General features: G+C 43.9%; 1 protein-coding gene across 6 annotated transcripts in view; it reads left to right on the plus strand.

Moving 5' to 3' along the window:
* Positions 1 to 23,334, plus strand: part of ITPR1 (inositol 1,4,5-trisphosphate receptor type 1) — a 329,559-nt gene that overhangs the window by 12,837 nt on the left and 293,388 nt on the right. For all 6 annotated transcript variants that reach the window (XM_045991794.1, XM_045991795.1, XM_045991797.1 and 3 more), the window contains exons 3-4: positions 10,487 to 10,594; positions 14,591 to 14,661. In XM_045991794.1, coding sequence (XP_045847750.1) covers positions 10,503 to 10,594; positions 14,591 to 14,661 — 163 coding nt within the window. In that variant the 5' untranslated portion in view covers positions 10,487 to 10,502. The remainder of the gene's footprint in view (positions 1 to 10,486; positions 10,595 to 14,590; positions 14,662 to 23,334) is intronic.

Genomic DNA, 23,334 nt, shown 5'->3' on the forward strand with positions numbered 1-23,334 from the left:
TGCTGGAGTTGGCACTGATAAATTCAGATGAATGCATCTCACAGTGTGTCCCTTGTCTATACCCACTCGTTATGTGGAATTGCTGGTTGATAGGATTAATCCTCAACTAAGTGTAAGCCCTCAAAAGTTTAGTAAGAGTAGTTTATGAGAGTTGAAAATACAGCAAGTTAGCCAATAAGAATAATCACAGCAAACAGAGGTGTTTGCAGTGTTTTACTTCCTATGAGCTAAGTAAGCCCATTGTTTTCTTTTATACATTTAATCCTCAGCACAACTGTGCAAGGCAAGCTCTCATGATCCCCGTTCTGCAGATGAGGAGACTGAGTTCCAGAATGAGTAACTCAGTCACGGTTGTAAACTCCCTGTCACACTTAAATAACACTTTTCACTCTGGCTTGGGAAGTCCCATTGGCCCTGGTTTCTCTCTTCTCTGACCTTACCCCACACTTTCTTCGTTTCCCATTAATTCTCCAGACATTGTGGCTGGCTTTCTGTTTCTTGAACTTGCCAAGTTCTTTTCTGCCGTAGAGCCTTTGTACTAGCTGTTGGCTCTATCTAAAATGCTCTTCCGCCCGATTGTTTTGCATGACTGCCTCTGTCTTGACTTTCAGGTCTTAGCTGAAATGTCTAAGCTTGCACTCTCTGACCAGACAAAAGTAAGTTGTCACACGGCCATATCATCCACGTTCAATTCTCTGCCTACTACTTAACTGTCTGATTTGTCTTGCCTGTCAACAAACTCTCTCTCCTAAACGAGAATATAGGCATCATGAGAACAGGGACCTTGACTGTCTTCTTTTTACTTATATATCCTGCACACCTAGACTAGGGATAGCACATAGTAGGTATTCAATGAATGTGTTGAATAAAAAGAGGGCTTCAAATCAGGGGGTCCTCTCTAAAGCCCTGCATGTTCTATGTTTTGTATTTTAATCCTGTTCTGTCCAGTTTTTCATATTAGTGCAGTATGAGTCCTAAGGCCAAAGCCAGGGCCAAACCAAAACTTAAAATTTATAGCATTTTTCAAACTTTTAGGTCTCAGGAATTCTTGACATGCCTAGAATTTTCTGAGGACCCCAGTGAACTTTAGCTGATGTAGGCATAACAGTCTGTATTTATCTCATTAGAATTTAACACCGAGAATGAACACTGAGACAACACACAAAAAATAAGCCAATCACACAATAATGCAGTAACATTTTGCGGGGAGGGAGGGGGCAGAGGGGGAGAGAGAATCCTTAGCCATCTGTACACTCAGTGCAGAGGCCGATGTGGGGCTTGACCTCAAGACTGGGAGATAATGACCTGAGCTGAAACCAAGAGTTAACCTACTGAGCCATATAGGTGACCCAGTAACATTTTTTTAAATGAACGATAGCTGTATTTTCCAAAATAAAAATTAGAGACTGGCATTGTTTTACACTATTGCAAATTGTTGGCGATCTGGCTTAATGGAAGATAGCTGGAGACACATATCACATACCTGCTTCTGCCTTCAGTCTCTTGAGACGGCACATGTCTTGCAGCCTCTGGAAAACTGCATTGTTGTGTTGAGAGATGGAGTGAAAAGATAGTGCATTGGTATTATTATGAAAATAGGACTTTGAAGATCCTTTGAAAGGGTTTGGGGAGCCCCCAGTGGTTTCTGGGGTATCATTGGAAGCCACTAGCCTATAGGATAGCTAGGTAATTTAAAGGCGAGTGGTGGTATGGAACAGGTAAGAGATGGAGAAGTTGAAGGCTTAGGTAGCAGGATATAATTGATTATCCCTAAGTCTGGATTTTATTTAGACATATATGCATGGGGATGCATTTAAGCTGTTTCTGGGGGAAAGAAAGAAAAAGAAAAAATGCTTCCTGGTAAAGGACCTCCTGAATTGCAGAAGACACTGAAAACTTGTAAGCTAGTGGTATTTGTCTTACGTTCATCTTTTTCAGATGTGCGAGATTATACCAAGCATTGTAGAAGTTCTGCAATGGGATGGGTCATTAAAAAATAATAAATCTGGGTTCTTCCCCGTGTCTGAGAGTAGTAGCTTCCAATATAACTCTCTTTTTTTTTTTTTAAATATTTTATTTATTTGACAGAGAGAAATCACAACTAGCAGAGAGGCAGGTAGAGAGAGAGGGGGAAGCAGGCTCCCCGCAGAGCGAGAGCCCGATGTGGGGCTCGATCCCAGGACCCTGGGACCATGACCCGAGCCGAAGGCAGAGGCTTTAACCCACTGAGCCACCCAGGCGCCCCTATAACTCTCTTTATAGCTGTTACTCTACAACCTTACTTAGTTCTCCTTGTAGCTTTTGGACTCAGATGGTTATGTCCTCTAATAGAAATTAGATTGTTTCAGTGCTTTATTGGTCTCTGGTTCTGTCACATTTGGTGTTAGAGACATCAAAGTCAAAGCTGTTAAAAATAGATGAGATATTCCCTGCTAGCCAACTGTTTAAGACAGGCAAATGATTACAATCCAGGCCTCTGGGAGTATTTTGAATGTCTTGAGTGATGTATGTAAGGTTGTCAAAGCTAAGATAATTGGGTGGTCAGATGCTGGAGAGCTTGGAGCTCAGGGAATGAATGGTCCACTGGGTGGGGGACAGGTGTGGTGGTGGAGGGGTCCTTAGTTCCTGACACCAGTGCTTGGAAGGACCTAATTTAAGGGCAGGGTCAGTGGGGCTCCCCCATCCCCCTGAATTACAGCCCCAAGAGTCAGGTGGCTTCATCTTTTTATTTATTTATTTATTTATTTATTTATTTGACAGAGAGAGAGATCACAAGTAGGCAGAGAGGCAGGCAGAGAGAGAGGAGGAAGCAGGCTCGCTGCGGAGCAGAGAACCCAATGTGGGGCTCGATCCCAGGACCCTGAGATCATGACCTGAGCTGAAGGCAGCGGCTTAATCCACTGAGCCACCCAGGCGCCCCGGCTTCATCTTAAATAAAGGAGACTTACTTCTATGTCAATAAAATCTTCCTGTCAGACTATTTGGGTCCCTGGCTTTGGGGTCCATTACCTGGTATAAATAAAGCTTCTGATTTTCTCCCTTGCCTGTCTAGGATTACGTGATACCTTAGGTAACTTCTTGGTTAATGAAAGTGTTCTAATTTTGTCTCATTTCAGGAGTTGCTAACTTTTAAATTCTGAATTGTGTGTAGGCGAGAATTGAGATTTTTTTTTTTAGAAAAATGAATATAATGCAATTAGTTCAGTGCCTACAGGAGAAATAGATGGGAAAAATTACAATAAGTGAGTTTTCTGCTACAGTCAAAGCTTTTAGCAAAAAGAAGAAAAAAATCAAAACCTGTCCTGATGCTTGAAATGAATATACTTGTTTTTCAGTGAGGCTGTGATTTAGCCCTCCTTAACACCAAAGTAGAAGAGGTTCTAAATATTGAATTATTTCTTTGAAGAGGTTTCCACCTCCCCCCTCCCTTCCTTCCACAGGGGCCTGGTTTGGTTGTTAGAAGTGGGGGTGGAGTTGAGGTCTGGTGGTCTTGGTGGGTTTGGGGGCCAAAAAGCAACAATACCTTGGATGACCTGTCCAAGTATCACCCACCTCCTAGGCTTACAGAGCACTGAAACCTTTCTGGGACTTGTATTTATTTGAATGTGTTTCCAACAGTGTTGATTAAGTTAGAAGTTTACGTAAAGTAGAAAAAGGACAAGTTATGGGCAGAAATGAGTGAAGGCTTCGGAGCAAGAAAAGTGAACTTTTTCCACTTCAATCTCATTCAGAAATACAGAAATAAGTATTTAGTATATATTGGGCTGAGCACTTTGTGTGGATTATTTGTTTTACCCCTCAAAATGAGAGATAGGAAAAGTTCCTTTGTCCCCTTTTCTTTTAATCGGATGATAGAGCTGAAATTCAGAAAAGTTATGTCAGTTGCTTAAGCACGTGAAGCTGGAATTCAGACTCAGGGGTTCTGAGTCTATTTCTAGCCTTTTTGGACACACAGGGGCTGGTCAGTGGGGTAGGGGTAATTTCTGCCAGGGATAGAAGTTAGGTAATCTTTTTCTGACTCCCAGATTTCTCATAGCAATCTCTTTTTTTTTTAAATTATATTAATTATTTTTATTAACATATAATGTATTATTTGCCCCAGGGGTCTCATAGCAATCTCTTGAAAGGGTCTAACAGAGCTCTGTTTTCTATCCTTGCTCCAACAGTATAAACTCGATTTTCATTAGTTTTAGGAAAACAATCACCTAAAAATACTTTATGTTCTTTTAGGTAATAGCTAACCCAAATCTGCTTGTCATGTCCCAGGCACTGGGATTCAGTAGGAAAAAAGAATTTTCTTGTCACGTCCTCATGGCTTGATAGTCTAGTGGTGAAGACAAGTTAATAGGCAAACCAGTGAATAAGCAATTTTTGGATAGTGGTAATGCCCTGGGGTAATGAGAGTACCATGTGGAGAAGAATGTCAGGCAGCAGATACAGGTTGTCCAAGGCACCTGGCACTTTGGGGAATCTGGAGAAAGTTCATCACGGCCAGAGTGTAGAAGGCAGAGAGAGAGTACAGAGAGATGAGGAGGAGGAGGTAGGCAAGGACCAGATCATGAGGACTCCCAAGGAGATTTTGGAATATTTTAAGCAGGGGAATGACATGGTCTGATTTATGTGTCTAAAATATCATGCTGGGGGCGGGGGGGCGGACAAAAAAAGACCAAGCTGGCTGTGTGTGTAGAATAGATTGAGGGGCAAAGAAAGATTCAGAGAGAGTCTTTATGCAGCCCGGTCAAGAAATGATCCTGGCTGGGATTTGGGTGGGGGCAGAAGAGTTCCAAAGAATTGGAGTATTCAAGAGATAGACTCAAACTTAAAATCAGTGAGGTCTGATGCTCAGACTTCATTATTTGCTAAATATTTACCAGCACCTACACAATGTGCTAGGCATTGGTGATCGGAATAAAATGTTATACAAAACAGATCCCCAGACCAACCGATCTTGGCTTTAACTAGGGTAGGGGTTGAGATAGGGAAGAGCATGAGCAAAGGTTCTGTGGCAGGGATAAGGAGAGGGAAGACGGGCAGTGCCGCAGGCTTTGAGGTGGTAAATGACATGGGTAGGGAGAAAGAGAGATGGGGCAGACAGGTGAATTTTTTCTGGTATATTGAGATGCTGTTGGTATCTGGGAGCTGAATCCCAGAAGTTGCTGGCCATGAGGTACAGATTTAGGAATCATAGAGAAGTCATAGGAGTCAGCAGAGGGGACGAGATGACCGGAGAGGATGTAGAAAAAGGCAATGAACAATATAGATTCTGAGAAAAGAGGTTTTGAGGACCAGTACCTCTGGTTTCTATTCCTCAGGGATCTCTCTGACTTTGTGTGTTTTTATTCCCACCTTTCTTTCGAGTCGAAGCAAATGTCCCTTTTTGTTCTGCATTGCTCAGGGAGTGGTTTCAGTGGACAGAGAACTGAAGCTGAGCCCGAGGGCAGCGTGAGGCTCAGCAAAGCCGCTGCACCTCACAGAGGCAGGAATCCTTCTTCCTCTGCCCGGGTCAAGCCAGTCTGGGACAATCCCATTTTAAGAGGTCCATCAGTGTGTCAGAGCAGTGGTGGGAGGTGGTGGGGATCCAGTAATAGCCTTCGGACATTGCACGCTTCCTTCCTGCAGGTGCTTAACTGAGTAGTTTCTATGCATGATCTTAGTGAAGCTCCTGACAGCCTGGTGAGGGAGCTACTCTTATTATCCCCATTTATGGATGGGGAAAGGGAGGTTTGGGAAGGTTAAAGAACAGGCCTATGGTCCTATAGTGATGAGGCAGCAGAGCCAGAGTCCCCACTTCTGCCGGCCCTTGGGTGTGGAATGCTCTTGAGGCCTGGCCATGTCAGGAACCAGGGAGAATGGTGATGCTCTCTGCCAACAGAAGCAAAGTCCTTAGGAGGTCTGAGAGCATTCACATTGTGAGAGGGTTCTGAGCATCATGGGACAGATCAGTAGCAAAAGTTCTGGGAGGAGGTTTCTGTGTGGGGCAGGGTAGGGGTATTGGGGGGAATGGGGGAGGGATGTTTTCTAACTGGGATCTCTGAACCTGAAACCATTGCCTGAACCTTTGAACCCTGGAGTACTGCTGGATATTTAAGCGGAAGCGAGGCCATTCATAGGGGACACGATGGGGGGATTCCATTATTGGGGTAAGAGATGCAATTACATGTTGTATAGGTTGCCTCCAACCTTTATGATAAGATTCTGTATATTTGGAAAACTCAGAGTGCTCTGAGGTTGGAATTTGAGCATAATTCCATACGGTGGAGATTTTTCTTAATAGGTGAATTAGGGAGAACAATTATTTTATTTATTTATTTATTTATTTATTTAAATATTTAATTTATTTATTTGACAGAGATCACAAGTAGGCAGAGAGGCAGGCAGAGTAGGGGGGAGGGAAGCAGGCTCCCCGCAGAGCAGAGAGCCCGATGCGGGGCTCGATCCCAGGATCCTGAGATCATGACCTGAGCTGAAGGCAGAGGCTTAACCCACTGAGCCACCCAGGCGCCCTGGGAGACCAATTATTTTCAAGTAAAATATATTGTCATAGATCATCTAGGAGTTCATTTGTTTGGATACTCACCTAACTTTTTTTTTTTTTTTTTTTTAGATTTTATTTATTTATTTGAGAGAGAGCAAGCAGGAGTGGGGCTGAGGGGAAGGGGGAGGGGCAGAAGGAGAAGCAGACTCCCTGATGGACAAGGAGCCTGACACAGGGCTCAATCCCAAGACCCTGAGATCATAACCTGAACCAAAGTCAGACACTCACCAACTGAGTCACCCAGGCTCTGTCTCCCACTCCCAACCTGACTTTAAACAGAGGATCCTTTCTTTTGTTGGGTTTAAATTTTGAAGCCCTAGGATCTTCCTGAATTCCGCTTCATCTCATTAAAAAATAATAAATAGCATTAAGGAGCGAAAGTCTACCAGTCTCTGAACGAAGCACTTTACATGCACTTTTTCATCTGTTCCTTGCAGCAATCCCCGTAGTTACGTGTTATCCTCATTTTCCAGATGAAACAAAAGCAGAGAAGTTTAAGTGGGCCGGATGGCAGTGTTGAACTAATCTTCATCATAACTGGCACCCAGAGAGAAGTTTGGATCCCCTGAGCTGATCCCCTGAGCCTTCTCATAGATGTTGTGGGATCAGTGCCAAGTTTATTAGCGAAGAGCCCTCGGTGTCGATACAGAGTTAGACATCTCAGGGTCAGGCTGACGGCAGGTTGGCTCTGGCTGTTTTTGTACTGGGGGTGTCCTCAGTCATTGTGTGGACAACATGGGAACACCGGGTCCAGCTGTGAGAAATTGGCCAGCACAAATGGTCCAGGATCCAGTAGAGACAGGTTCTCCCACCCTGTTCCGAACAACAGGAAGTCTTCTAAAAGATTGCTCCCAGGCCCATCACACACTGGCTGATTTTCCACCTCCTCCCCTCCAGGCTCCAGAGGACTGTTCTGTTCACTTTCCAGGCCTTTGTTTTTCCTTCCATGATGGCTGGTGATGGCCCCAGGACCTCTCCTCCCTCTCTCCCTTGTCCTCGTCATCTTTTTCCACTTAACTAATGGTAGGTGAGAGGAGAACTCCAGAGCTTCCAGCCAGATTAGGAGGGCTTCTGCCCAGTCCCTTTGGAGGGGACTTATGGCTTGAGACCCTTGGGAAAGAACTGCACCGCCCCTCCATCTTTTTCTTTAAAATTGGGACCTCTGGCAGATAGCCCATTTAAGGATCATTAACTTTGGAGGATGTCCTGATTGTCTTCTGGGAAAAAATGTAAAATATGGCTAAAATTTATTATTTAGTTGTCTACTTAATAAACATGGTCAGGAAGAAGGTTAATTTCTTTTTTTCTGACTTAACCCAAGTGTTATGTGGCCATGGTGAAAAAATTAGGAAACACCAAAGTAGAAAAAAGGAGGAAATAGAATTGTGCATAACACAGAAAATCCGGTCTTTGTAATCTTATCACCCAGAAAATAAGGATGGTTGACATTTGAGCCCGTGTTCCGAGGGTCATTGTTGATGAGAAGCTCTGCTTAAGAGTCAGGTAGACCTGGGTTACAACCTGTCTTGGGCATCTTCACTTCTGTGTATCTTGGTTTCCCCAACAATGAAATGAGAAAAATAGCAGTACCGTGAGGATTTCAGTAAGAGAACATTTGTAAGCGTCTTAGCACAATGAGGGGCATGATGATGCTTGATGAAAGTTGGTCTTCATTATTAGAAATGGTAACCCTGCAGGGCTGTGCTAGAGAAGCACTGGGTGTAGACATCTGTGTCAGCGATCAGCAGCAGGCACTGAGTTCATCACTCCACCACTGAGTTGTGTCTGCTGCTTTCCATGAAGGGCCTGGGATCTTTTAGTCAGGTAACCAGGTGGTGAGGAAAGTTAAGAAACCTAGGGTCACACTGCTGTTTCCTGGCCTGGTCTCCACTAGGGTAAATGGTCCAAAGGACAGAGTTAGTCATGCTAGACAAGGCCCTCCAGACGGAGCACATACCTGAGCTCCCGTATCCAGCACTCACCTGTGTCCTTCCTGGAGACCCGAGTGTGAAGACACCAATTTGCTGTGACTCCAAATTCAAACAGAACTTATTTTACGAAAATCAGTCCCAGAACTTTGTTGACTTCCTGACCCTTTATGATAAGTCTTATAAGTATAAGCGCATAGGAGAAATATTAGTGCCCTTAGTGTTTTTCATTTGTGCCATTTTTTGGATGTTGTTTAAAACATGGGTTTGCCTTTGGGCATTTAGGAAGAAATGACAAAATGATAGACGATTCTGGAACGTGGAACTTGGCTGGCAAATTGTCCCTCTGTGCATGATCTGTGTGTCCATATATGCTGACTGTTTTGTTTGAGAATGTGTTCTCTGTGCTCTTTCTCTAGGTAGAAGTTCAGGTTCAGTGAAATGGTCTTTGTCTTGCCAGGTCTGGGTTGTTTGGAGGGATTGGTTTTTTCCTTGTAGATTCTCACAAGCAGTGAACTGAGGCTCATTTTCAGTTCCTTTTCAGCACCTGATAAGTAGGAGACATGCTTCCCTAGCTTTCCTGATGATCATTGCTGCACAATTTTAATGGAAAGTAAACTTGCTGCCCAGAAAGCAATTTCAGGAGAGAACACTTTTCCATGCTGTTAGAACTCTTGTGGCTTTGCAGGTGAATGGTTTCTAGGCAGAACTTGAGCAAAGACATTGGAAAAGATGTTTAAGGGGCTCTGGGTTTGAAGGAGAGATCCTGGGAAGACCTGGTTTCTCCTGTGCGTCTACACCAGATGCCCGATGAAGCCATGGGGCGTTAGCTGGGGTCCATACCCGTGCACTGTCTTCCCACATAACTGAGCTTGGTGTTTTTTAATTTTTATGTGTGTATATATGTCTGTCTGTTTTTGAGAAGAAGAGTGGCCAAGGGGGAGAGAGAGAATCTTAAGCAGGTTTCCGGCCCAACACAGAGCCTGATGTAGGGCTTAGTCTTGGACCCTGAGTTCATGACCTGAACCAAAATCAAGTTGGAGGTTTAACTGACTGAGCCACCGAAGCGCCCCTAAGCTTGTTTTTTGTAAAGGTCAAATTAGTTTAACTACTTAAAAATTTGTTTTTAACTATTTAAATAGACTCCCACTTCTCAATATTAATGGCCCTCAGGAAAGCTATTCCTATGAGTCATGTCAGTATTTTTGTTGATACTTGTGTATGTGTGTGTGTGTGTGTGTGTGTGTGTATGTAATGATTTCTGGGCTGTGGAGAGATTTCCTGGAACTTACGAGCCCTTTCTAGGACTGCCCCAAACTAGCCACTGGTATTCCTGAGGGGGGTTCTCACCCGGCCTAAGCCGCCTTATTCTTCCTGCACTGACATGGTTTGGACCAGGTGCTAAGATCCTTTCTCCCTCTGCAAGTGTTTGGGTGAAGGAGAAGAAGGAAAGAAATTGAAACAACATTTGGATGAAGTGGGTACAGTTGTTGAATTTTTAAAAGGCCACGAGAGCTTTGCGGTATTTGTTACTAGGTTTCCTTTTATTAATTTTGTTGCTTTGGTACCTCAGCAGAGGCACTGCCAGACCCAAGTTTTCTACCAGGTGTTTCCTTCTGCCTTCACATTGCCTGAGGCAGATTGAGTATGTTAATGTTTTATAAGTCAGACTTTCCAACTCCTTAATCACTGCAAAGTTGTTGGCTGACTTCCCTGCAGTCTTTAGATTTGCTATTCATTATCGAGGGTCCTCACTTTGCAGAATCGGATTTGGGTGTGGTTGTGTTAGAAACCAGCATTATTGTGGTTGGAATATCCTGAAATAAATGATATATGGAAAAAAATGTTGTTGCATATGTCCTTGCTTGGCTCGTTTAAGTGCCTGCCTGTCACACACTCATTTAAATTTGACTTTTAAGTAGGGCACATTGGAAAATTGAGCTAAGCCAACTCTCAGTGACTTTTTTCCCCCCTCCGAGCATTTTTTTCCCTCTAATAATGTTGCATATTTTACTTTGTCTAGGCTTTTCGAGAAAGACATGTCTGACAAGATGTCTAGTTTCCTACATATTGGAGACATTTGTTCTCTGTACGCGGAAGGATCGACAAATGGATTTATTAGCACCTTGGGGTAAGAGCACCTGATTTCTTGTGTGGCAGGATTTCTTTAAGACCTCTTAATGCTGGCTTAAAAATGGATTTTTCTAAGATAAGAATGTTATCATTTGATGAGGCTTTTCTGGGGGCAGTTGGAATCATGATACCAAATCTCATGTTAGCCAACTTTACCTCTGACACAAAAATACTGTTTTCTTGGAAGTCCTGGAAGAGTAAAATCTCATTAATTAAGACTCTTGTAATTCAGAATTTATTATAATTTCCTATTCCTTATATAAGGGGGGAGAGTACAAAGTCTATGGGATAAAATTTTAGGATTATTTTTTACAGACCCCAAAGAAGTGCTTTTTAACTTTCCTAAAAGCTCTTATTTTCATATGCTGACTTGTTTGTCATTTAAGGAAAGACCAGAACTTCTCAGATGCTTATCACTCTTCTTTGAAGCAGAAACTTGCCGATTTTAAATTGCAATGTGCATTTGAAAGTTACATATTACACAAAGTTCTGTAAATCAGATTTTTGTTCTTTTGTGCTGTCTTCAATTTTTACCCAACTTTTAAGAGAGTAAGTACATTCCACAATGTCTTTATTTGATTATCATCTTCTCCCTTCTTCTCTCATTGTCCAGAAGAGGAAAGGAGAAGTGAAATAGCCCCAAATGCAGAAAAAAGCAGAATGGAGAATCACTATGGTTAACTCCAGAAGGCATACGAATGGTCTAGATTGTCTTTGTGTAGAAAGGAGGAGTTAGGCCCCGGGGTGGAATTGTTGAATTTGGCAGGAGCTGATCTCAAATTGGGGAGAGGAAAGCCAACAGCTTCCCTAAGAACCTAATGCTTAGAGCAGCCAGAGCCTTTCTTTTAATCAAAGCTATTATTTAAAGCATGCGTGGTCTCTGGTATTTGTGCAGAATGAGTACTCTCGGGCTCTCATTCAGGTCACTCCAGCTGCAAGGAGCAAATTATTTCAGATACAGAAGTATAGCTTAATTAAACTTCATTGCATAAAAATTTTGTTTTCAAAAGTCATCTGATAAAAAGTAGTCATCCGTGACTCTGATCCCCAAATTCAGTGACTGTTTCTCAGTCCTTATCTTTTTTTTTTTTTTTTAAACCTGTCTACACTAAAGACCCTCTCTTCATAACTTATCTTCAGTAGCTTTTGGCAAAGATGCCCTTTGCTGCTCGTGCCTCTCTGATGATCCCTTTTTCTCCTCTTGGCTGATTCCTTCCTTTTCCTTTCCCTCCTGTTGGACTCCTCCATCGTCTTGCTTTTCAGTGGATAAAGCAATGGTAATAAATAGCAGAGGTCGCCACTTCTGTGAGTCCAATGGATGTGTACAACACTGTGCTAAGGACTGTCCACACATAATGCCTTGAATTCCCAAACACATCTGCATAGCAAGTACCATCCTTTTTGCTCTTCATGAAGGCAAAGCCTCTGAGCTTCAGAGAGGTGAGGTCACCCGCCCCAGATTCCACAGCTGTGGGTACTCCAGACTCCAGGACCAGTGCTCCTAACAGCTGCCCTTGGCAGGGTCGACTTTCCATTCCCCACCTTTTCTTACCACCCATCTCTGGCAGAATTGGCTCACCAGCCTCCTCAGTGCCCACAGCTCTTACCTGGCTGCCCTGTGAAACCTCCACCCCACCTTATGCCTCATCTTTTCTCTGGGGCCCGGATTTCTTGTCATAGTGCCATCGCCCCGCAGTGCTCACGTCCGGTCTGTAGCCGAGCCCACCCGTGGCAGCCCCTGAAATCTTCGTGCTGCCTTGCTTTTCGTCCTCTTCTTCCATTTTAAGAATGGATGCTTAAAATCCCCATCAGGTACCAAATCTTTGCTTTATAAGAGTTTTCCTCAAGTATTAGAACAAATTATTATTGTTATTTTTTTAAACAAATTATTGATAAGGTCCTCACCCCAGCCCCCACTTTTTCCTTAATGTGCAGATGGTCAGTTTTGAATTTGGGGCTCTAATACTTACCTCAGAGGAGTATTTCCTTGGTTCAAAATGGACTTGGAAGCTAAAGTTTAACTTCTTTCTCCTTTTAATATTTTTGACATTCAAGGAGCACCCATTGTGAAGGACAGTGAGTGACCGCCCTGTTTTTGTGGAACTTGGCATCTAGCTCTCCAGCCACATTCCATTTATATAGATGGCAGTTACCTCCCCAGTGGCTTTATTGCCTCCTTGAGCTTCAGAGCTTGAGCCGGACCTTGGAAAGCCCGTGTGTGTGCACACATGTATCAGAGGTGTACTTCTGAATCCCCCGAGGAACATGTTAAAAATCAAAGTTCCCAGGCCCCATCCTGGAACACAGCTTTGAGAATTCTGGGGATGAGGGGGACCTGGTATCAGGAAGTCTGAGGAACATTGCCCAACTTGAGACTCCTTGAGACCAGCTCTATAATCTTATAGATACAGGAACCGAGACCAGGAGGAATGAAATGACATAATCATCATCAAGCTGCTCGTAGGCGGCAGCGTGCCATCTACAATTCATTTGTCTTTTGGGCTAGGCTGGAGCCCTTTCTCTTACCCCTCGTCCTTGAGAACTTGCTAAGTACTTAACCCAGCACTGTATTGGATTCCAAGGCACTCTCCCACTTCACAAACTATGATAGCTCTGGTGGCATTACTATATTTACATTCACAAGGGCTCCAAGTGGGAGTTTTCTGTAAGCACATTCTGTTCTTGACTTTTTGCATAAAAACTCGAGCCATTGACCACATTCTTCCTCTTCTTGAGGGAGATCTTGTGTCTTATACCCAAAGACAGCAAGGTGCCGGTGGGTTACTCTCGCCACTTTGATTCACACCAAACACGAACACATAACTGAGCACCTAGCCTGGGCAGGAAAGTGTACCAGCTGTGGGCATCTTTAGGGCCACAAAGCAGGCAGCTCTGTGCCCCTTGGAAGCTCTTAGCCGACTGCACCATTTGTGCTTCTCCAATGAGGTGAGGAAGACAGGAGGAGAGGCAGGGAATGCCGGCTGAGGGAGCGCCTTCATGGAGAAGATGGGGGCTCTGAATCAGTCTGGAAAGACCGGCCAGGCTTTAGGAGGTGAAACAGAATTTTGGAGGAAGGAGTGATAAGAGTAAAGGCAAACTATTTAATGGTGCCTTGCCTTTGGAATAAAGGGCAACACAGACTAATGGAAGAAACCCTGGAAAATTGAAGTGTATGAGCTGGCAGCAAGTTCTGTGGTCACTTGGCAAATGACCAATACCAGTTTTAGGAACTTGGATATATCATTTAAACTTCTCAGCCTCAATTTCCTCATCTGTTTAAAAAAATACATTATTTTAAATCCGTTCTAAAAGAATTGTACATGTCGGTTTGGTCAGTCTGAACTTCTAAATACTGGGTCTGTATATAAATTGGGGCTGGTCATTTATTTATAACTTTTTGCACTTTCCCTACCTCCATGTTGATTTCCAGTAGTTCCATATGACTCTCTCTGCCAGCAGCTTCTCAGATGGCCTCAGGCACTGTTAGATCCTGACTGTATTTTGTTCTTCTTTCTCTTATAGCTCCTAGGTTATATTCTCTTCTTTAGTTTGCTTTTGTGGCTCTCGAACTAGCCTTGAGCTCCCTCGGGGCAGGGCCTGGTTCATATTAATCCTCACGTCACAGGGCCCAGCACTCTGCCTAGCACCAAATGGACCTCTCAGCTACCGTAAGCTGAATGCCCTCACCCCTTGCTATGGCTCCTGACTTCAGCATTTTTGCATGTTTTGCTCAAATCCATCATGGATGTGGTTAAGGGAAAAGAGCCACAGAAAACAGTAGGTTAATGTGTGCATTGCAGGAGCAGAACCTGGGCTTTTGGATTAGGTGTAGCTCCCTGTATGGGAAGCCTCTAGTGTAAACAGCCTCCTGGCAGGGGAACATGGCAATCCAAGTTTTGTATAGGAACAGCACTGGATATTCAATTTTTGCATCGTGCTTAGGTTTTGTTTTCTTAGACTTGGCTTGATAGAGTATTTTTCCTTGTCTTCACAGCCTGGTTGACGATCGTTGTGTTGTCCAGCCAGAAGCTGGGGACCTTAATAATCCACCCAAGAAATTCAGAGGTAAGTTGATGTCCTTCTTGGAGTGGGTACCTCCTTCATTTGGAAATTCATCAAGCGTATTGCTGTGTATGTGTGTGTATGCGCGTGCACACGCGCTCACACACGTGTGTGTTTAATAAGCAATTGTAGGTTTATTTACTTATATTTTTTTACAGTAGGATTTCAAGTCCAAGATTTGTGACCTTTTGAAAATGTATAAATAAGCTCAGTGTCAAGATTGGAATGGGCTTTTATTAGAGCCTTCATTTGGATATTACATACGTGGTGATCAGTGCAAAGTTAGCCTAAACCCTTACATTTGTGCAATTCTGTCCCTAAACAAACAGGATTTATGGATCTCATCACAAGGAACGTGTTACTGCAGCCAATCTCACTGTGCCTTTGGGGGAAGGAGAAGATGTCTCTTATTGCACTTAGTTTTTGTGAAAAGACCTAGGCAGGACACCCTTCCTACCAGTAGCTTCCCACTACTGGTTTTCTTTCTAGGCCTCTTATATTTGGTATCTTCCTCTGAAGGTAGCTTAGTTTATTCCAGAAGGTGCTTAAAATATAGTTGTGATGTTAAGAGGATAAATGTTCTGTTTTTCTTCTTAGCTTTTGTGGTTTGTAGTTCTCAACTCCAGCTGCATAGTAGAATTATCTGAGGGAGATTAAAAATTAAACAGATACTCAGGGCCCCACTCCACACCAATCAAATGAATCTCTTGAGGTTGGGATCTGGGCACTGGCATTTTTTTTAAGCTTCCCAAGTGATTTTTTTTTTTTTTTTTTTTAAATATTGAGTTGGGGTTGAGAACCCATTGAGTTAGTATTTGACTCATGGCCTCCGTCCCGGAGGGCTCACACCTTGCTATTTTTCGGTTACATCATTTGAGTGATAAGTTCTTATTGTTAATTGATGTAGAAACCGTTTGACTTTTTTGATAAAAGCTAAAGGAATTAGAATAAAATAGAAGGCAGACATTCAGATGGAGAGAAGCCATTTAGAAGATGTTTGGTGTTGGACTGCATCCAGTTGGCATGAGTCTATCAGGAGAATATTTTCACCTAGGAGGTGGTGAGGGGGACTGTCGAAAATTGTTGCCATAAGCCCTGTGTGACAGGATCCCGAGCAGCTGTGGCCCCTGAGGCCTTTTCTTTCCATTCCTTCCTCCATGGCTTTTTCCAGAACAGAATCCCGAATGCAGCAGAAATAAAAGATTTGATCTAATGACTTTATTTTATTTAAAAAATTTTTAAATTTATTTATTTGACAGAAATCACAAGTGGGCAGAGAGGCAGGCAGGGGGAGAGAGAGAGGAGGAAGCAGGCTCCCCGCCGAGCAGAGAGCCTGATGTGGGACTCGATCCCAGGACCCTGAAATCACGACCCGAGCAGAAGGCAGAGGCTCAACCCACTGAGCCACCCTGGCGCCCCTTGATCTAATAACTTTAATCCAGGCAGTGACTTACAGAATTAATTCTCTCTGCTGAATAATAAAATATGCCTCAGTTTATCTTCTAACAGGGCCAAGATCAGTAGACTCTGTGCCAGGTGCTGTGCTAAGCATTCTGCATACATTTTTAGCGCATGGCTTCCTATGTCCACCCTGGGAGGGGGTTGAGGTCCTCAAAGGCTGTGGTTAAATGTCTTGCCTGAGGTCACACAGCTGGTGGTGGATGGAGTAGGAGCTGTAGGTCTCCACTTTGGCTAAAATCACCTGGGGGACTTGGAAAAATACTGATGTTGAAGTTCCACCCTCAAGGATGGTCATTTAATTTAGCATTGATGGTTTCTTTTCTTCTTATTCTTATTCTAAAAGCTTCCCAGGTGATTCTCCTGTATAGCCAAGGTCAAGCAACCCTACTAATAGAGCCTGGCCTGTCAACTCCTGGCTTTATTACTTAGGGGTGAGCTGGGTGGGGTGTGGCTTTTGCAGCTGGAGCCAAGTGGAAGGTAATCATTGCTTGGGTCCAGTGTGAGCACTTACCCCATTCTGTGCATAGGCCCGCTAGTTGAGAAAGGAACCTGGAAAGGTGTTCATGTCCTGTACAAAGTGAACTAGTGGCTATTTGAATATGGGTTTAAGAATGTTAAAATAAATGGGACCATAGCCAGGGGAAGTCAGAAGACGTACATGTTTTTCTGGTACTAGTGTCAAAGTGCCTGGTGCTTTGATAGATGGCCGATTGAAGGGACTGTTTTCAGATAAAAGTGACAGTCTGATAGAGGCTGATTGGAAAGAACCAAACTTTGTTTATGGCCCGGCCTGGTTCTACAGGTGGTCACATGACTGTGTCCTGATCTATGTTGACTGCTTGTCCTCATAAATAAAGGTTTCTAGGTTGTGAGGTGCTTTGCACTTGTGGAAAAATCTTGTTCCAAACAAACTCTGCTGCAGGCTTTGCAAATGTAGGTCAGGACTGCCTGGATTCCTCGTGCTGCACCCGAGGCTCTCGGCTGGCAGGTGAGGGGCCCAGGCAGAGGGCCGCAAAGATCTCTCCCTTGGAATCCGGGCAGTGGGGATTTAAACACCTTCCTAAGCAGCCCTTCAGTTCTAGTGCAGCATTCCTTGAAAAAGAAAAAAAAAAAAATTTTTTTTTCCTAACGTGAAGAAACTGATTTCTCTTTTGGGAGAGATTATTGCCTTTCCAAACACAAGTGATTTTGAAGTTGAAGTAATTTTGATGTTTAGAAATTGTGCATAGGGCAGTTGGACAATTCGGAGGCATTTCTAGTCCATTTCCTTGCCGTGCCATTACACCCTGGAGTTTAACAAACACATATGGAAAAGTGAGATGCTGGCAGGCAGCCGGCTAGGATGATGGAGTCTTTATCTGAGCAATCAGCAGAGCTACATTTAGTCATTTGGGTTTGTTGTTGCTTCCATTGTTTCCTTGCCAACTTATTTCCTATATTGAGAACCATCATAACCTGTTCTTAAGTAAATGGAAACCAAAGGCCTATTTATGTAATGCTCCCTGTGGCTTCTGACTTGGTGTTTTTCATTCTGTGAGCTCCTCTTGAAACCTGGTTAATAGCATAAGCCCTGCGACTGGGCTTTCTGGGTTCAAATCCAAGTTCTTAGCTGTGTGACCCTGGACAAATTGCTTAACCTCTGTGAAGCTTGGTTTTCTCATCTGTAAAATGGGAAATGATGTTAGTTGCTACCTCATAAGGTTCCTGGGAAGATGAAATGTGTGTTTCAAATTCAGTATTGAGGGAGCCTGGCCTTTGGTTCCGGACCCAGTAAGCCTTAGTCCTGTCTTTTCATTGCCAGTACTTAGCACAGAGGTTCATACTCCTAAAAGGTGGCAGAAGGGAATCCTGTACATGAATCCTTTAGTAATATGAGAATATTGTTTCTTATTTTTGTGTTTAATGCTCTTTTGGGTAGGGGTGTGCATAGGGACCCAAAGGCCTAGATTTGAGTCTGGCATTCCCATGTACAAATTAAGTGGCCTTGATAGATTAATTTTTCTGAGCTTGCTTCCTCACCCATCAAATGGGGGGAAAGAATTCCTTCCTTGTAAATCCTTCTTTGTAAAAGTAATAGAATTGAAGATAATATGGCTAAAGAGCCAAATAGAGTACGTAGTTGGTATACAAGACCTGGTCAGTGACTGGTAGCTGTTATTTTCCCCAGTAGATGCAAAAGAGTAAAAATCTTGAACACACTTGCTTCTTTCTGATGGGTACAAGTCCGTTGCCAAGTGAATTGGTTTTTTTTTTGGTGATTCCCTTGAATGTATCATCTGCCCCGGACTTCATCTATAGGAAGGAGAGATTGGGTGAACATCTGGTTCACTTAAGCCAAGTCTCCTTCATTGTCCACATGAATTTTGGACAGTGGCCCCTGTGCTCTAGGTGATGACAAGAGCAGCGTAGTCTAACTCGGTCGCTTTAGTCCTTTAGCTAATGTGGTACCATTTGGAAGCGTCAGTGTCCATGGCAGGTAAGACATAATCTCTCTTCTCCCTGATTTGTGCTGGCTTTGCTCATAATCTTGAAAGAAGAAGGCAGACAGACATCAGATTGAAACTGGCAATAGAAACTTTGTGGTTACGGAATTCCTTCCTTAGATGATGTTTTCCTCTTCCATCCCCACCCGTCCCTTCCCCCTACTAAATATAACAGCATCTTCTATAAAGAAAAGAAGGAAATTAACTACCAGTCCTGTTTTGATCCCAGAAACTTTGCTGCTTTAGATGCTACTTCTAGGAGCGTTGGAGGAGAAACAAGGCCTGGGGCTTTTGGGAATTCAGATCGGCATTAGTGTTGAACATGCCATTTGTTGTATAATCTGCTTTTTCAGACTGGGGCAATGATCAAGTTCTTACTCTCAAAACTTCATCTTTTCCATTCAGTTCAAGAGGCCTATCTTGGCCCCAGGTTTTTTGTTGGTTTGTTTATTTATCTTAGATGCTACCATATCAGTGTGAGTGAAGAGTGAGAAGTTTTTAACTTTGCAGGAACCCCTTAGTTTCAGAAGAAAAGTTGTTTGCAAGGAAACTCAGCTTAACCCAGGGAGAAGTTTGGGCAGAGAAAGGTGAGGACAAAGGAAGCATTCTGAGATCATTCCGTGGTTGATATGAAGTGGGGCCGAGGTCAGAGATCAGGCTGAGAGAGTGGATGTTCTAGGTATTTTCCTTGTCCCGTGTTTCTTTCTTCCCGCAATCCAGTTGCTTTCAAGGAAAATAACCCACTCAGCTAAAGTGTCATGAAAATGGGTGTTAAGCTCAGGGGACATTGAAGCCCTGCTATGTCCCAGCTGTTGGCCTTGCTCATGAGAGGGGACAAGATGAGTTACACAGTCCCCCTTGCTTTGAGGAGTCTTGGGGTTTTATGGAGGAACAGACCCACATTATAAATAATAGGAGCCAACACGAATAGATCATCTGCTTTGTGCTGAGCACTTCCCATGGATTATCTCTTTTAATCCAGGTCACCTACCCATGAGGTGAGCTACGGATGTCCCCATGATGCAGTTGAGGAAACGGGTGCTCTTAGAAATCGAGCGACTTGCCCAGAGTCTGTTGACTGTCACTTAGAATGACTATCATTCATTCCACAAACATTATCAGACGCCTCCTGTGTGCCAGCTGTTTAGCGTCCCAGGAGGAAAGGCACATTCTCAGGGAGGTCAGTGCCAATGCACAGCTGACATCTTTGAGGAAGCTGTCTACAGTAAGTTGCTGTTCACACTGCAGCTGTTTATATGCAAGCAGAGGCAAAGCACATGAAATGTCTTTCTACAAAGTGTAAAAATTGCCCCTCCGGTCAGTCGTTTGCTGGGACGGAGTCCGTGGTGATACTTCTCATGTGCATTCTCTCGTTCAGCCTGGCAGCACCTCCTCAGCCCAGGGTGCCTGGTGCCTTTCGGCTGATATGGGTTGAGCATCTGGCCCAGTGTCTTATGACCTGTGAGTGTTAGAGGGAGGCCAGAACCCTCTTCCAAAGGTCGGGGAGCAGTGCTCTTACTCTTCTGTGCCCTCTGGGCCCTTTTCCTCTCAGCACAAGGGTTTCTTCAGGCTGGGACCCCTGTCACCTCCAGTCTCTAAATGAAAGTGGGCCAAGTTACTGTTTTTCTTCTGCTGTCTGCTGAAGCTCTTAACTTGGATTTAGGACCATGTAAATGTGGAAGAAAGCCAAACGGGAAGGGGAAAGCCCTGGATCCTTTCGACTTAATACATTTTTTTTTTTTAAAGATTTTATTTATTTGATAGAGAGAAATCACAACTAGGCAGAGAGGCAGGCAGAGAGAGAGGAGGAAGCAGGCTTCCCACGGAGCAGAGAGCCCGATGCGGGGCTCGATCCCAGGACCCTGAGACCAGGACCTGAGCCGAAGGCAGAGGCTTTAACCCACTGAGCCACCCAGGCGCCCCGACTTAATGCATTTTTAACTACTCCCAAGATGGTCTGCGGGCTACGCAGTGTGTTACCTACAACTTGAGTCCTCTTTGTAGTGGGCGTGAAGGTCTGGACCAGTATAACTGCGTCTCCGGGTATCTTCAAGTTGACTGACAACTCCTGATTGTTCAGCAGGTGTCTTGCTTAGAACAATGCCATCCCGGATCACAGTCTCAGGGTGATACTGGGAAGAAGCAGCGTATGTTGCTTGGCTACGACAAATTTGGACCTAAATCTCTCGTGCCCTTGTCACTTTTACTGTGATTTTCCTCCGTCCCAGGGTGCTTGCCCTATGTTGGCCCACCTATTAGGGGGCTTGTGGACTTAGGTGTCGTGGTTGTGAAAAAGAGGTTTCACATCCCAGGCAAGCTTTTGCACACCCCAGCAGCTTCTAAAGGGATCTCGAATAAGAGTGGTATTTTTCATGGTTAGGTGGATAAGAAGTATTTGAGTACCTACAGCCTACTTACCTGATCATTGGCTTGCTTGTGTTGAGGTTGAAGTAGGCAGTGGTTCTTAACCCATGTGGGAGGACTGCTGAGGCTGGAGTGAGGAGCACCACCTGACCTGAGAGCCAACATCCAGCCCAGTGTCTGCTGCCAACTGCTATGATACCTTGGAGAGTCATTCCATCTCTCGAGGCCTCAGTTTCCCTACCTGTTAAGTGAAATGTAGGCAAAGTAACTTCCTAGATCCCTTCCAGCTTGAAGCTTTGTGACCGGTGCCAGAATCAGGCCAGTTAACATTTCACAAGAGAGCACTGATGTTTAGGAGTCTCGTGCTGTCCAGACATACGTTTTTTGTTTTTTTTTTAAGATTTTATTTATATATTTGACAGAGATCTCGTAGGTGGAGAGGCAGGCAGAGAGAGAGGAGGAAGCAGCCTACCTGCTGAGCAGAGAGCCCCGATGCAGGGCTCGATCCCAGGACCCTGGGATTTTGACCTGAGCCGAAGGCAGAGGCTTTAACCCACTGAGCCACCCAGGTGTCCCCTGATATAGGTTTTTATTTCTTCGGGATTGCAGATCTTCTTGGTCAAGATAAGACAAACGGATGGAAACAGCTAGGCCTTACTCTGAGGCCAGATGGGGACATAGCCAGGTCTTGGGTTGCAAAAGTCTCTGGCCTAGAGTGACCATAACAAACTCACTGCTTTAGCTTTCTTTCAAATCACCCTCCTTTGCTGCCCATTGTCTTAACTGTTGCTAGGCAACAGTCCTTTCTTTTTTTTTCCTTTTGGCAAAGCATTAAAGGGATGAACCCATATCTGTTTTAAATACCCACATGCAAAGGGGAGGGCCTAACTTAAAATTTGTTTGTTCTTTTGATTCCAATCCTTGACAGGCCTCTCACAGTGGGGGTAAAGGACTTAGTTTCTGCTTGTCTTGTTAAATAAGGCAGAAAAATCCGTCTGTTTTTAGGTGCTTGTTAAGGATACACTTTGAAGCACATTAAAGGTTTTATGTGTGGTTGTGCGTGCGTGCAGCTGCTTTGGAGAAAGTCTCTTTTAACTTTGTGTTCACAAAATCAATTCAAATTTAATAAAAAGATTAGTAGGTTTTTTTATAATCATCATTTCAGACTTACCAGCTTATCTCAATCTTGCACCAACAGACTCCATTTAAAGGGAACAACACTGTAATTTAAATCCATTCCCCAGGCAACATAGAATGTTCACTGTGTGTCGCACATTCACTGGGTTGATGCCTGCTGCTTGATTACTCTGGGGTCCTGCATTGCCACGTGTGGCCCTCACTGGATTTCTGCCTACTTGCTTGAAGCTTTGAGATGCATCTCTGAAAGCTCTGGCCATCCTACACTTGAGCGCAAGAGAGCTTCTGCTTACTTTGATGCCCTGGATAGCTTCCTTTGTGAAGATCAGAGTCACCCAGGGAAATTAGACCCCAGACCCCTGTCCTGTCTTTATTTACCTATGATCATTCATTTGCTAGTGGAGAACAGGTTTTAACTTCAGTGCCTGAATACTTCCAGGGCAATGGGTACCTGGACCTTGTCATCTCATTGCATCTCAGTATTGCTCTCGGGGCTTCCTCCTTTGGGATGGTGAGCGAGTGTCATGGGGTCATACTGTCATACTGTTTGTTCGATGGTTCTCCTGAAAGGAGAACACAGTGGCTGATTGAAGATTTTTTCTTTAGGCAGAGGCTTTTAGAATCCTGTCTTCAGAACATTGATGAAGATATGTGGTGAATCACTTGAGCTTAAGATAAATTTCTTTCTTTTTTTCTCTTTTTTTGAAGGATATGGAAATTAGATTTAATCTCCTGGGGTCCAGGAGCAATTCTTTGTCAAAATTGGGACTGGGGGCACCCTGGGTGGCTCAGTCACGAAGCGTTTGCCTTCGACTCAGGTCATGATTTCGGAGTCCTGGGATCGAGCTCCACATTGGGCTCCCCGCTCAGCAGGAAGCCTGCTTCTCCCTTTTCCACTTCCCCTGCTTGTGTTCCCTCTCTCACTGTCTCTCTCTGTCAAATAAATAAATAAAAACTTAAAAAAAAAATTGGGATTGGGACACAGACTAGGTTTCCACACGCACTGTCTTTTAAACTAGGCATGTCTGTTTGGGCCATAGATTTAAAAAGTATTATTTATTATTATTATTTTTAATAAGATTTTATTTATTTATTTGACAGAGATCACAAGTAGGCAGAGAGGCAGGCAGAGAGAGGACCCTGGGATCATGACCTGAGCCGAAGACAGAGTCTTTAACCCATGAGCCACCCAGGCACCCCTATTATTATTTTTGACCCTTGTGTGTTCTGT

The sequence above is a fragment of the Meles meles genome, chromosome 20, assembly GCF_922984935.1.
Source record: "Meles meles chromosome 20, mMelMel3.1 paternal haplotype, whole genome shotgun sequence".
In the NCBI taxonomy this organism is placed as follows: domain Eukaryota; kingdom Metazoa; phylum Chordata; class Mammalia; order Carnivora; family Mustelidae; genus Meles; species Meles meles.